This window comes from Buteo buteo, chromosome 15 (assembly GCF_964188355.1).
Source record: "Buteo buteo chromosome 15, bButBut1.hap1.1, whole genome shotgun sequence".
Classification (NCBI taxonomy): Eukaryota; Metazoa; Chordata; class Aves; order Accipitriformes; family Accipitridae; genus Buteo; species Buteo buteo.
The window spans coordinates 12,495,248-12,510,360 of NC_134185.1; the positions used below are offsets into that span (position 1 = coordinate 12,495,248).

The following is a 15,113-nucleotide window of genomic DNA, read 5'->3' on the forward strand; positions in this document are numbered from 1 at the left end:
AGCAATCTAGACAGACAGGGACAGCCATTGACTCAGCACATGAAAAGCCCATATATAACCAATTAATTCCTTCAAGCTTCACTAGTTAGTGCCAGCTTGGATCATATGCCAGTTACTGCTGTGCTGCTCAAGTACTGTACTAGTTACTGCTGCTGCTGCTCCCTTGCCTCCCTTTTTCTTTGAAATAAAGGAAAGGACCACGGCCTCATATTCACTCATATAAAAATCAAATGTCAAGTGTTGGGAATTTCCTTAACTCATGAGTAACATTAGCTATTCATTCTTTCTTTATATCTAAATTTCAACATCATCTTTCTTTAGCTGCCAAGTGCTAGTAAAGGCAACGAACTTCCCAAGCCTGGCTTAACATCACAGTAGCTAAAAGCATTCATGTATTATCCATAAGAAAAAGTAATCATTATGTATTGTGTATAGGAGGGTAGAACTCAAGGTACCAGCTTGACCTTTATAAATGGTTCAAAATCTTGGTCAGTTGCTCCAGAGTTGTAAGAAATAAAATTGTTGCCTTAATGCCCTTAAATTGAAAGCCAGAGTTATTGAAAGCCTCTGACACTTAAAATTGCCCAGCCCTTGGAAACCTCTCAGGACCCACCCAAGCAATCCAGCACATGGGCTGAATCATATCAATGCTTTTTTTGATGTAGAAAGGGGTAATTTGCTTCACATAGAAGAGCCCAACACATTAATGCTGTTTTTTCTAGTATCTTCCTTAGCATGCAAGTCTGTCTTCCACAAACGCTCAGGAAGAAATTCATCCCAGGACAGGAATTGAGGTGTGTCCACCTGTGTTAGGGGCTCGATTGCCTACACACTATTTCAGGCACCACTTGTGGTCCCACAGAATAGAGACCTATCTGATTTCACCTTGACAGAGGCTATCTAAGAAGCACAAAGCCAATGGGCCACACTTTGTGTAAGAGAGAGGACAGGCAGGACGCACTCTCACTTGTTTCCTCACCCTGCTGTCTACTGGCATAGGTAAAACCTTCAAAGCACCTCTTCTTTTCAGTTGTCAACCACACCAAGATGGCAGAGGGCTGCAAGAGGAGAACAGCGAGCCCAGGCAGTGAAGATCTACCGTTGTGTCAACAAACCAGGTCTGAAATGGCCTTGATCAGCAGGTCCCACTGCAAACAGCCTGTCCTATCTGCCACAACACAACTGATGGCCATGCAGTTGCCTAAGGTCAACTCCAGCCTCACCTCCTCAGGGCCACGAGAGGGGTTTAGGTCAGCAAATGCTGCATGGGAGGGCACTGCTATGCACTTAGTGGAGGCAGCCTGAGTAACCTTTTGATTTGCCACCTGCCTCAGGGAACTGGGGGAAGGGGCTAGTCCCATGGCTGAGTACTTTAACCCAACAATCAGAAGTGGATGGAGTTCTCATCTTTTAGCCCAGGACCTGGACTTGTATTCAGATCACACACCACTGGTGCTTAAAAAGCTGGGCTGTCCTCTTCCCATTCACTGCTTGCAGTGTCCCCAGCTTCCAGCCCTTCAAAGGGCACAACAATACAATACTCCTGTCCACTAATAGGCTTTTCTGAGACAAGGGATAGCACAGAAACACTGACAGAAGCTGTAGGTGCATCTGAGAAGGGCAGAGCAGGCAGTGAAGTGAGGGGGGATAAAGTGCAGTATTTCTCTGGAAAATCTGCTTTTGCAGAAAAAAATTCAAGAACTGGAGACTCCTTCAAGAGCTCCAGCAAGGTCTTCAGCTCAGGGCATAACAGAATTGATTGTAGGCTGGAATGAAATAATACAGCGTTTAAAAGGACCTTCCTGAAATTTCAAGCTTGTAATGGAAGACTCTCACTGTTGTTGTGATCCAGTAATTCTCTGCTACCAGCACGGACACCAGTCCTACTGAAGAGAGGAAAGAGAACAAAACTGCCATGAAGTTTATCAAACAAGACTGATGTTTGACAAGACTCCCGTTCAACCAGATCTTGCCAAACACAGTTCCAAGTGCTCTGCTGATGTCGCTGAGGATCCTGGTCAGGAGAACATCCATGAGAGATGGAGAGTAACTTTCTCATTTTCAAATTTGTAAACCTAGTAAGATCAGGAAATCTGGGATGACCAATCACAGGATTCTGGAGAGGAACTACATACAAAAGCAAGTTAACACCTTAACGTGTATTTTTCTTGGTTGTCCTTCTTTCTATGTTAATTTCTTCACTAAGTAGAAATATTAAGCAGTGAAGAAGACTCAGTTTAGGTAATTCAGCACAGCTCCAGTAGATTTCTGGTAGAGCAACTTTGGTTTACCACCTTTTACTGGGGCTCTGACTTTCAGTAGTTTGCTAAACATCAGCAGACGAGCAGACAAAGGGTAGCTGCTTGTCGCTTAACATGGAGGGGTTTGGGCTCTCCCTAAAGGTTATTTGTCTACAATACCCTCAGTGGTCCAATTGCATTAGCTTTGCCTTTATGAAAATTTCCTTTGAAAAGTGAGTCACGAACCCAGGTGGGAAATTCTTTTGAAATATAAATGAAAGACACATCGAATAAAATTCTCTAGATAGTAATAGTTCTTGGAAAACTCCACCTCTTACCTCCTCCTCTTGTTTGTTCTTTTCCTAAGAAAACTCACTCATCAAATTAGACTGAGCTGAGATTTCTTTTTAACTGGTTTAGTAGTACAATATTTTTTACAAGTTTTCTAGCAGAAAAAAACCCATGGATATTTGCTGAAGAAAAGGAATATCAGGAAAAGTAGGTAGAGCTGAAGTTTCTGTTCCTAAGTAGGTTAACAGATTGACAGACTACTTCCTTCTCAACAATTCATTATTTCAGGGCTTATTGTTTTGTTGTTGCTATTTTAAGCAGGACTGTCAGAACCTGCCTGCCAGCACCAAGCGTAAGTCTTCTCTGTAGTATTATATTCCAATAATTGATTTTTAACAACCTGTGGAGGCCTGAGGGAGCTGGGTGAAAAAAGCAACACAAACTGTTAAATATTTCTGTAAAGTCCCAGCAGCTCAAGTAACGGCCCCGTTCCTGCAACTCCATAACTTGTGGACACCCCACATTGCACTTGCTGCTTCTATCACGAAGCCTTGTGAAAGGGAAATCTCAGAATATTCTGTGTGGCTCCCTTAACAGGAAGGAAAACGAAAGGCAAAGACATTCTGGAGAGGATTTACCAGCAGCGTTACGGGGACCACCACCTCCTCTAACAATGCTGACTGCAGTCTGCACCCCCTATGGGATGGGGAGTTGGGCCACGAAGTGGGGTCACCTTCACCCACATGGCACGCCTGCTGAGCCCTAGCACCCCACTTTTGGCATGAAACAACTTGGGCATGTGCTCCTGAATGGCATCTGCCTGCAGGAAAACAGAGTGCCCAAAAAAAGCGGAGAGAAGAAACCTTTCACCAACTTCTCACACAATCAATACACCAGCAAATAATGTTTTGTGACATTAATTCTGGCACCAACAGCACTCTGGGACCCAAATCAAGACCAACAAGGTCCAAATTCCAGGGGAACTGACCAGCCCCATGAGATAACCAAGGGTCAGAGTCCATCAGGCTTATTCCCATCAGGCCGTCCCATCCAAAAAAAAGCCTACCTGCAGCAGAAAAGCTTGTGCAGCCACACTCCGGAGGCGTGACTGCCTGTGTGTCACCCCCAGCTATCTTATCAGGTGCTTTTTGAAGAGAAGCCCAGCAAACACTGTGTGGCCTGATATGGCAGGGGGCAAGGGACCCATCTGGGAAGTCGTCAGGACAGCAAGGGCAAACCGACAATTTTGGGACTGGAGAAAGATTCCCACGCAGCTTGCAGGGAAGCAAAAGACAGAAAGCAGCCCGTTTCAGACTCCTGTGAGTCTCTCCTGCTGTTTTAATGGCAGACAAACTGCTAAAAGTAGGTAGAGCGACTTATACAAGAACTTCCTGCTGCTATTAGATACTTTCTACCCCTTGGTTTAACATATTCTTCACTGAGGTTTCCACAGCAGAAGATCTTGCAGGATTGCAAGATATACACCCCAAGTTGCTGTACAAATACAGTATTGTTTAATGAGGCTGCAATGTCCTTGTATTGGTAACAACCTTTACAAATTCATTTTTCAGACAAAATCTGTACCGAAGCACTGGTGTGATCTGTTTAGCCTTGGCTGGTTCGGGATACTGCAATGCAACCTCACGGAGCAATGATTTCCTCACCACATTTTTAATGCCTAGCAGTCCTAATTAAAATGCCCTGGGGAAAAAAAAAAAAAAAAAAGCCTTATCAGCAGCCCCAGGGAGAAAACTTGTTCAGCACAGTGCAGAAAATCTTCCCAGGAGGAAATGAGCAGCAAAACCAGGAGTGGAGCAAACCCTTCCCAGCTCTGCCCCAGAGCCAGACATGTCTGCCTGCCAGCGGCACATCAAGATGGCCTCCTGTAGCCCACCCGTTTGCGCCTCTTGTGAATGTCTCTCCTCTCATCCACGGTCTCCTGCACACATTCACATACTTTCTTTGGGAAACCACCACCAGTCCCCTATAACCTTCTCGTTTGACTCTTCAGGCTCGTTTCTGCAGCAGCATCTCCACACAATTAGCCGATTATGACAGCTAATTAATCATCAAACCCCAAAAGGCTAACCTCCCGTCCTCTTCGCTGCCTCGTGCTGCGCATTAGCCCTCGCTGAGCAAGCAGCACGCGTGGGTGGAGATCCGATGCTCCCCTCGGTCCCACTCCCTGCTCCCTTCCACCCCTTGTAAAGGCAGGACTTCACCGAGTAACCTTGGCACGGCCAAGCAGAGCGGTTCTCCTGTAGGGCTTCGTGAATTAGGTCCTACACACAGTATCCCAGGCAGCCTCCCGAGGAGACTCCTCTCCCTTCTGCATTGTCTCCAGCTCAGGACATGGGGACAAACAAGAACTGTCCTCTCAAAACCACCGGTACTGCATGACAGGGATTAGGACGCCTGAGGCTCCCCAGGCTCTTCAGCCCTTCCTTAGAGCTAAGCAACCAACTAAAGGAACCACCCACCTCTGTCTGAAAGGTATCTTCCAGAGCCTGGGATGTAGCTGGAATAAGGTCTGAGGGATAAAATAAAGTTCACTCTTTTCATCCTTAGCCCACAACTAGGCCCCCCTGGCTCTGAACTGGGTGCTCACAGCACGTGAACCCCCCAGACTTGCACTCGCTGCTCCCCACGCTGAAGCAGAAGCTCTCAGTGGAGCATTTCAGCATTACCAGAGGAGCCAGATAGGCAACCTCACCCAGATGCTCTCCAGGTCATGTAGTTTCCTAATGAAACTCTATGAAAACATCCAGTCTTTTTTCAGTTTCTGGGCTTCACAAAGTATCTCCATGATTTAAGTCTTCCCTCAAATTACTGACTTCACACAGACAGTTTAGTTGATCGCAGTTAGCCAGTTATCACCACCACATCTCCAGCTGGCCCATCTCTAGTTTTAGAGCAGGCCCCCTTTCTCCTCCCTCTCATGGGAGAGCTGCATTGAAATTCACAGCTTGCTTTTCAGCCCCAGACCATCCCCCTGCCATTCTCCTAACAGTCCTGGAAATTAAAGGATAACTTCTCTTTGAAACATTTATGCAACAGCTGCTAGAGCTCACCACCAAACAAAGTGGGGGCACAGGCAGGAAACATCATCTCAGTTGTCACTTAACAGAGGCAAAACCCATTACCTGCATGTGCGAGACACACGAACACACAGAGGGAAGATGACTTGAATACCGTTCCCACTGCCGAGGGTGGCCAGCTATGCAACTGTTCAAGTAATTTCACACCTCTTTCTCCTCCCACTGTCTGCCTCCTCTACTTGGGCTGTTAGCAATACGCAGCAGGGGCCCTTTGAGCCAGCTGCTTGACCCTCGGTGTCAGCGAAGGCATGGCTTGAGGGTGCTCAGACACACCAGCAGCAGTAACAAGCGGAGCTGGAACCACCTCCGCAAATTAAGGGTGAGGAACGGTGCTTTGTGCCACGCAAGTGGGCGAGGGAGGAAGGAGGACAAGACACTGCTAGCAGACTCCTAAGCACATCAACGCGCTCTCATCATTCAGCAGTTTGTTGTTGTCCCATACCCAAATTCTGATACACACCAAACACCTCGGAGGTCAAGCAGACCTATTTACGTGAAGTCAACCACGCACACTCAGCTGATGAGGGAATAAATAGAAGTTACTCTTTGCCCCTATAAACAAAGAAAGTGCTGGGGAAATGCCAAGTCATTCAAGAGAATCAAGGAGTGATTAATTGGGTCACAACGACTGCGATATATGTACTTATCTTAAATCCCTACCTCATGCCCTCTGTCTTGCACAGGACATGATTCACTGTCTGCTTCTGAGAATGACCCAGACTCATCGCTGGAGTTTGTTCCATAGGATGGCTCACATTTAATCTGGGCTCGGACCGGGTTGTACAATCCATCTCCCACCACGCCGGGCTCCTGGTGCTCGGGCGCCAGGAATCGGGGGCCTTGGGAGCAAGGGGAAGAGGAGAGCTCGCAAAGACGCAGACTGCAGGGAGAGCCGCCGCTGCCGTCCTCTGCGTATGAGTAGGAAGAGCACGAGCTGGAGGTCCTGGTTCTGGTTTCCAAAGGAGGAGAGCGAGGGCAAACTTTAATTGGCACCGGACAGCTGGTGTTCGGCCGCATCCTTCCCGGCAAGTGATCAGCTGTCAGTCCGCTGTGCGAATAGGTCTGAGAGCTGGGGAGAGACTGGCTACCGCCAGCCCACAGACCCTTTGGCACAGTCTCAGTGAGGTCTTTGTCCAAGCTGCTCACACCGGAATATGAATGCACCGAAGTGTTTACTTGGTCACAAGCGTTTGAAGAGAATATAACACTCCTCCTGTCCAGCTCCCCTTCTTGCTTACAGAGAGTTTCAAAGCCGGGCCCCCTGAGCGGTGATCCCACTGTGAAGTTGGAAGCATCCTTCTGCATGGCATGGGACTGTCCATAGTTCCCTGTGAAAGGGATGTAATCAGTTTTGTGGTCACCCTGAGTTGTCCCTTTTTCAAAAGGGCATGCTGGACTCCTGCCAAAGTGCTGTTGGGAAGTGCTGGGGAAGCCAACCAAATCTATGCTTTTTGTTCTGTTGAAGAAAGACCGCAAGCAAGAAGGAGAGGACCCACTTTTTGGCCTGTCGACACAAGTGGGGCTTGGCTGTTTCCTGTCCATTTCAACATCCCCTTCTTTATCCCTGATGTCAGGTTCATCTCCAGACAGGCAAAGTGTGATGCTTTCTTCATCGTTCTCTTCATTCTGAGGCTCGCTTTTTATCTGCCCCATAGCAAGTCCTGATTTGAGGCCATTTCCAGAGCTCTCTTCACTGAATGTGCTTGCAAAACCTGAGGTACTGATGTGTGATGTGTTGTAGACATTCTTGGTACAAGCAAGCTGGTATTTCTTGTATCTGGGGTACCGTGTTACCGCGTCTTTGTCCAAATTGTCCTTGCTATCTCTCAGCATGTCAGAGTCAGGCAGCATCCCTTCGCCTTTGTCTGCTCCAGCAACAGTGGTTTCAAAATTGAAGGGCTCTTGGTGCATCCTCTCTCTTGGGCAAGATATTTTTGACGTCTCTGATTCCATGGTCTCCTCTTCATCTCCATCTGAGTTCTCCTCATCGTGCATGCGCTGACAGGTGGTATCTTTTTTGCACAGGAACAGGCCATCTTCATTGTTCAGCAGCTGCGTCTGAAGGAAGCTGAAGCAGGAGTCCTCCAGGTTGTGCATGCGCAGGAATTCAGCGCAGTGGATGACCTCCTGGATGTTTTCTCTGCTGAGTAACAGCTTAGCAGTGTAGGCAAACTGTAACAATGGACCAAATCCCCTGACAGTGACCTGCAAAAAAAAGAGGGAAATTGCCAGCATTACCATCAGTTCTTGCTATCATCCCAAGTCCTTCATCGCGTAGTTAGATAACCTAACAGATCTAGTGTCCAGAAGTAAATACTGCTCAGTACCAGTTATTCTATCACGCCAGCAATGATGCTATATCCAGTAACTAGCACTGCTTCCTTTACGTTGCTCCTGTACATCATTGTACAGGTTGAGCTGAGCACTGTTTTTCCCAAATACCTTGAAGACCTATGAACTAAGCCTCTGCTCTAATAAAAGACTGAAAAAAAACAGACTGGTGTAGACGCTGCTAATTCTTCAATGGATCTTATTTTAACTGTGATGCAGCACACTACCATGAAAGTACCAATTCAATTTTGATTCTTCTGCCCTGATGGAAGCTCTGGTGAACAGTGGTTTCAAGCTTAAGATACCACTTCAATCCCAAAAGTGTTTTGGGAAGGAAAAACTTAATATGACAGCAAAATTCAACAGAAAGTATCTTTCTGCCTCTTTCAAGAGCAAACCGGTTTCTTTTTTCTTCTCAAATTTTTGCAAGCCATTGCTGAATAAATAACAGGTAAGTACTGACTGCACAGCTCTTTTCTCCATCCCATGGAAATTATTCTCCTCATACTGTTCCTTATTTTAGTGACTCTAAGGTACAGCTAACAGGAAAGAAATCCATATTCATAGTTCAAAAGTGATACAAATTAGTCAGAGTCCCACCTCAGTACTTATTTTTCCACCATTTTCTTTGCAGAAAGAGTAACAACTGTTTCCAGGAGAGTGATCTCCAATCAACTGTTCCAGGTCTGAGTTATGCACCACTACTTGTCCTTTTTTTCTCATCATACCATCTATATTTTACATTCACATATCATATATTAAAAAATACACACTTTCTCCCCCCAGATTTTTTCCAGTGGCATCTTCACACATAACTATCAAATAACTTGCTACGTCACACGGTAAACTATAGATATTGTCTATTTTTTGACAAAAAATGCGCTGGTGCTAACTTCTGTTGAATTTTTTTCCCCCAATGGGCAGGAAACAAAGGTACTGGAAAAACTATTCTTCATGAAGCAGCGAGAGGCTGCTTCAAAACCAGGGCTCACCATCAAGGATAAAGGTTTCTGCACAAGAATGAGATTCAGTGGTTTGGCCACTAAGCTGAGATGTGGGAGACCACAACTCAATTTCTCATTGCACCAACCACCTTCCACATGACCCTCGCCAGGTAAGTCACTTCAGTCTTGATTCACCAGGACACCTTCTTGACTTGCTTGCAAGTGGTATTCACAAACCTGAGCTCCCTGTGCTTTGCATACCAAGGAAAGGCATCCAGATGGGATTCAGAGCAGCCAAACACCTGCATGTTTACGTGAGGTTGGGATGCACAGCCTGCAACCTCCTTCTGGCTGTAGGTGTCTCTGGTAGGTGTTCCCAGCTTAGTTTCTTCTTTTAAAACAAAGAAGAAGAGGAAGCACTGCTGTCCCCTTTTCATAAAATGGTCTAAAAATCAGAAGAGGGACCTAGAAAGTAGGAGAACAGGTCCCTTTCCCAGACTCACATTTCCCAGCTCCTCAGAAGGATATCCTATCCAGTAGGTATGGGATACCCTGAAGATCAGCTGCTTTTCCTTGTCCTTCCAACTGAATTAACACCACTGAGCAAGAAGATGCTCAAGAGGTTGGTGAGACATCAGGCCATGAATTTGTGATGGTTTTATTCCTGATTAGCATATATCTGAGTGAATAATTTGGTTCATCCCAATGAAAAGCCTATAAATTCCCTACACTGCCTCAGGACCGGTGATAGAGCTCACAGATTTTTACAGAAAATCCTGACTTCCAAAACCAAGCCTTTGTTATTCATAGATCTGCACTTGTGATGCTGGATTATGAAGATACCACAAGTGGTGTAGACTTGATGGAGAGAAAAATATTTTTAAACACCTCTAAAATTGCTCCCAATAGCTTTTCCATACATAATATTACTGCTGTATCTGCTGTTTTAAGAAACAGTGCATTTCCATGCACATGCTTACACACTTGCACATTCCTGTTTTACAATATGCCTCTGGTACAGAATTGCCTAGATTTACAGCTGGCTATTAAACCGATCGCTGCTTTATCAGTGTTACACTTTCTGCCTATTTGTTAGATTATCAGCTCACTAAAGGCCTATCTGCATTTTATCTACACAGCATGATTAACAAAATTGCTTGGGAACTTAATGAGCTTCTCGCAGGCCGATGTTTCTCTTTGGTAAGATCTTCAGTGTGGGGGCTTACACATTCCTACATCTTGTGAGCTCTGCAGCAGCACAGGTCCGTAGGAGCAGCTATAAATACCTTTTGGGGTTTTTGGGCCCCTTTTGATGAGGAGGGACTCTGGAGCACAAACCCAGCTCTCCTGGCAGTTGTGTCACTTGGCCACTAGGTGGAATGACTGGAAAGCAAATCAAAATAATTTTCTGTGCTGGGCCAGGGTTTCACCCACCTGCCCGCCCCCCCAGCGCAGGCACGCTGCAGAGCCTCGGGCTGACTCATACCACCCCACAGCAAGGCTGTCTCCCACGATGACTCAGGTTTTTGCTCCTAATAAACCACCGTGATAACAAACAGCAGCAAGACAGCTGTTACAGCTGTGCTGCACTGGATATACCAGAAGCAGAGCCTGAGATTGCGCTGCGGGCTCCCCATGATGCCCAGCAGACGCCTCAGGTGAAGGATGATGAAAATGCTGGTCAAACATGCGCCTTGACTTTCTTACGAGATCTTACCCCGTGACACAACTTTCCTCGCTCTCACAATCTTCAGATCCAGAGGGGGAGTTTCTTTTCAAGCACTCGGTGCTTGTCATTGCCCTCAGGGAGGAACCTCTCAAGTGCCAATGCTTGAAACTGCACAAACAATAACTTTGGAAACAAACGGATGCAAAGCTTGCGGCCAAGTGTGAAAGCCAGCGCAATCTCTGTCGCCTGAAGCTGTCTAAATATTGATTTGGATCCCGTGGCGGGTCCCCTGCCTCAGCCCCACAAGCTTTGGGACCGCCCGCATCTGATGCATTCTGGCAGGAAGGCTGCGATCGAGGCGCTGGAGCGTGGCTATGAGCACCGCACGGTGGGAAAGAAAAGGCTTTGAAGCTGCGTGTATTACCATCACACACGCATTTCTGTAGGAAGAGGTAAGATCAGTCTTTTAAAATGATTTGACCTGACTGATGCATCCCAGTGAAAACAGTTAGTGAAACCAAGTTGATCTGTGTTTGCAGAAGGAAACAGATCATTTCTCTGATATAACAGTCTCCATTTACACAAGAGAGACCTTTGCTGGATGGGTAAAACACATGCCAGCAACAATCTCACTTTATTTTTTTCCCTACTGTAAATAAGATGCCATATGTCCAAGACTTCTTTGCTTTTAAACCTTGTTTTCCATGTAAATTAATGTTTAAGTAGGCAGGTCAATTTGTGAGAACCTCCACTGGGCACCTTGTCCAAGCTCATATGCCAAGTCCCTGCTTCCCTGCCCTCCGATCATTTGCCTTATTCCAATTTCTACCCGCTTCTATTGTTTAAATGGAATTGACTGGCTACAAGAAAATCAGGCAGAGAAAAGGTGAAATGTACATACAAAACAGCAATGCCCACACAGACAAGAAAAGCAAGCAAAGATCTCAGCTTCTTGGAGGCTTGCTTTCCCTTATCTTTCAAGGCAGGATAGGAGAGGACTTCTCTTGTGTACTTGAAACATGCCAAACACGCTGCCAAGTCTAAGGATGAATCACTTTATTTTGCCTTGCTCCTGTCCCCAGCTGGTCTTGTATGCATTAAAACCCTTCTGCACACCTAGTGCACAGAGAACACGGTACTGCAGCCATACCTACGCCATCGGGCACATCTTCTTGCTCTACAGCAATCCAAAAGATCAAGAACCGGGGGTCCATGTGCAGCTCCTGCCTCTGCCATGCTGCCACAGGTACCCCACGCTCACCATGTGGTGCAGAGCTCTACGTCAATTCAGCATTGTAGTGATAACAAGCCTGACCACCGCTAAGGTGAAAGAAAGAAAGTTCTCCAGCCCTTTATCTGCCACTTGTCTTTCAGATTGAGCTAGCCGAGCCAGGGGATATGTTTTGTATGTCCACACCCTCATGAGTTTATGATACTGGGGAACGGGCTGGAAATAATGCAATGATATAATCACCATCAATAGAGTTGTTAATCAGCATTAGCCATATTGAATCTACCAGCAAAATATAGACAGCAGCCCTGCAGAAAATAAGCATGCAAAATCTATTTTAGTTCAGTCCGACACTGCTTTTCTCCTTACAGAGTCCTGTGGAGTGCGATGCTCTGGTTAGTTTTAATTGATTTAAGTGACCAGACTTCCACTACTTCCTTTGGGAGATCATTGCCAGACTCTACTTAAAACCTCCTCGTGAGGAAATCTTCCTTCCCTTATTTTCCTCCATCATCTCTCATTATATTTCCTCAATGCATTCCGGGTAATGCTGCTTCCTTTTGGAGAAATAGTTGAATCATTGTTATACTCTCTGCCTTCCCTTCTTCCTTGGTCGGTATTGTATCATTAATGAAAAACTGGCTAATTCAAGGAAAACAATATTGGTCACTGTCAGATGGGAGAATAAGAAGCTGAAATGAGAGTCAGCAATGACAAATGCTAGTAAAGAAGGCAGCATTACAGATGCAAATATAGACTGTTTTTAGCACAGCGTTTTCCTAGTACTGGGCACACACTATTCTAAAATTAGGAGCAGGGTTAGCTCACTTCCACGTTAGGAACGTTGTATTTTCATAAGGGACTTCTAGGCCAGAAATTCTATTTTAAATGTAGTTGTACACACACCAACAGGCGCCACGGGAGACACAGCACTGTGGGTGAACTCTCTCTGGCTCCCCGTTGTATTGGGTCTCCTCCACGATGGCCGATCAAGCATGCTGTGGAGGCCTCTGCATTGTTTTGAACACACGGGACGTGGCCTCAGAGCACATGAAGAGGTCTGACATTTTTGTGGATGGGCTGGACTTGCTGTGTGCTGCAGAGTTCATCAGTGCATGCTCATTAGCTGGCTGCCCAGACTTCCAGATGTCTCAAAATCCCAGACAAATAGACAAAATCCTCCGATTCTGCACAGACAGTATTTCTTACAGGAGGAAAAAAAGGTTATTTCCAAGGGAAACATGGATGTCTGGTAACCCTGCTCCGAATGGCATCTGTATGAAAAGCTGCATCTGGAGCAGGGAAGGTCAACCCCTGCAAAATGCCAGCAAGTCTGAGTTCAATTTAAAGAGGGGAAAAGTGATTAAGGGCAAGGAAAGATCACTGTAAACATGCAGGAATGTAAAACTTGGCAAGGCAATATCTAAAATGGAGCAAGAGAATGTTTACAGTAATCTGATGCATACTAACATCAAGAACAGAGAAAAATTGTCTAGTTTGCTATGGGGTGCTATTGCCGATTGCAGCGAGAAGAAACTGAAGAAATGAAAATGTAGGGATTTTTTCCTGACTCTTAACCTAACAGCAAATTCAGAGAGATCTTGAAAGGCTTTCTAGGGAAGATGATGGATACTTTATATCTGAGTACTGCAAAGCAAAACTAACAAAGCACAACCTAGTTCCAGCGAGGTGGGCTTTAATTTGGTAGGCTTTTCCAGGCCTAATTTCCATGTTAATTAGGGCACAGTGCCAAAGACCTTCTAGAAAACAGCATCAAAGTTCAACAGCAAATGTACACGCAATTGTTCCTTTTCCAATAAAGCATACCTAGGGCATATTCAAAGAACAAGCTCATTGGTGGTGGTGTGGGAGGGCAGAGCCCCCTCCTCCCCTCTGGGGACACAATGAGATCTGCAGAACATTAGCTGCTAAATCCCACTGTCTTGGGGGTAAATTAGATGGTCAGACCTTCAGACCCACTGAGAACACAAAAGTCCTGACGGAGCAGCACAGGCGCAGATTATTATCTTTACACATTTGAGTAGCCTTGCTGAAATCAATAGGAATACTGATGGGTTTTCTGTGAAGCATGCAAGCTGCTTGTAGGATTATGGATTATATTTTTAGTATTTTGATTTTCAGGTTAAATTCATCACTAGGAACCTAAAAACAGTTAGAAACCCCTCATCTCTAATCTCCAAATATTGATTTAATTATTAAGCCATTTTGTGGGGAAGGAAGAAAGGAAAATTGAATCAAACCTCACATGCCGAATATCAAATCCCAAACTAAATATTAATTTAAAGCAGTTGGATAGAAACATAGAAGAAATGTGACCGTTTCTTGCAGAACTCAAAATTGATCTGTTATTCACCTACTGTTTTGTAGTGGGCCCACTGTGGTAACCATTTTGTTAACCTGTCAGTGTTGCTATTGCAGTCTAAAGGCATGTGTGAAGACCTTTTAAATCCCTCTCAGCCCTGAAGTTTGTCTAATAAGCCCAAGGATGTAGCAAACAAACTACTAACTTCTCACTTGGCCAGCATGTTCCTAACACTACAACTTATATAATCAAACACATGCTAGAAATAGGAGATAAGATTAGTGACAGTTAGCTGCTGCTATTTTTTTCCACAGCCTGAAGAAGGTCTCTGGGATTAAATATTAACTCTAATCTTATTTGCTAAAATTAGATCACACTGTATTTTTTTTCTTTTACAGCCAATTGCAAGTATAGTGCAGAAGTTATTTTCAGAGTGTAATCTGATAACCAAAATCAGTCACCAAAGCTGTTATTCCATTAAGAGTTAAGAGTCTTCCTGGTTATTTACTTAGTTATTTTTACTTGGGATGGTGGAGCCTGGCAGATTCTGTTTTTCCTAGCTTGAGCTTACTTGGTTTTGGAAAACTCTCTGAAAGATTTAAACGTATTACTAGGCTCAAACAGGTCAGTTGCAGGTGCAAAATCAACGGTGCTAGCTATCATGGCTTGTCCCTATACATGCACAAAGTAAGCCTGCACACAGTCAGGAACCGTATTGAAACTGTGATCCTCTTACATAGGGCGGGAACATGCAGGAGGCAGGAAAAAGTCAGAAGAAGAGATGATAAACAACAGAGTACTTTTGTAAGCCAATGCCACACCAGTATTTTACTGCATTTTTCCCCTCTCTAATTTAACAGCATTTAAATGTTCTCTCACCAGCAGCTTACAGATGTATTTCCCCTATCTGCTCATAAATCTGTGGAGCTCCTAAAATGAGTAATCACTCTTTAAAATTCAACTTGGGCGAGAAGCATCAGATGCAG

General features: G+C 45.1%; 1 protein-coding gene across 4 annotated transcripts in view; it reads right to left on the reverse strand.

The window, feature by feature from the left end:
* BACH2 (BACH transcriptional regulator 2) overlaps positions 1–15,113 on the reverse strand; it is a 196,727-nt gene that overhangs the window by 17,465 nt on the left and 164,149 nt on the right. For all 4 annotated transcript variants that reach the window (XM_075046617.1, XM_075046615.1, XM_075046616.1 and 1 more), the window contains one exon: positions 6,290–7,834. In XM_075046617.1, coding sequence (XP_074902718.1) covers positions 6,290–7,834 — 1,545 coding nt within the window. The remainder of the gene's footprint in view (positions 1–6,289; positions 7,835–15,113) is intronic.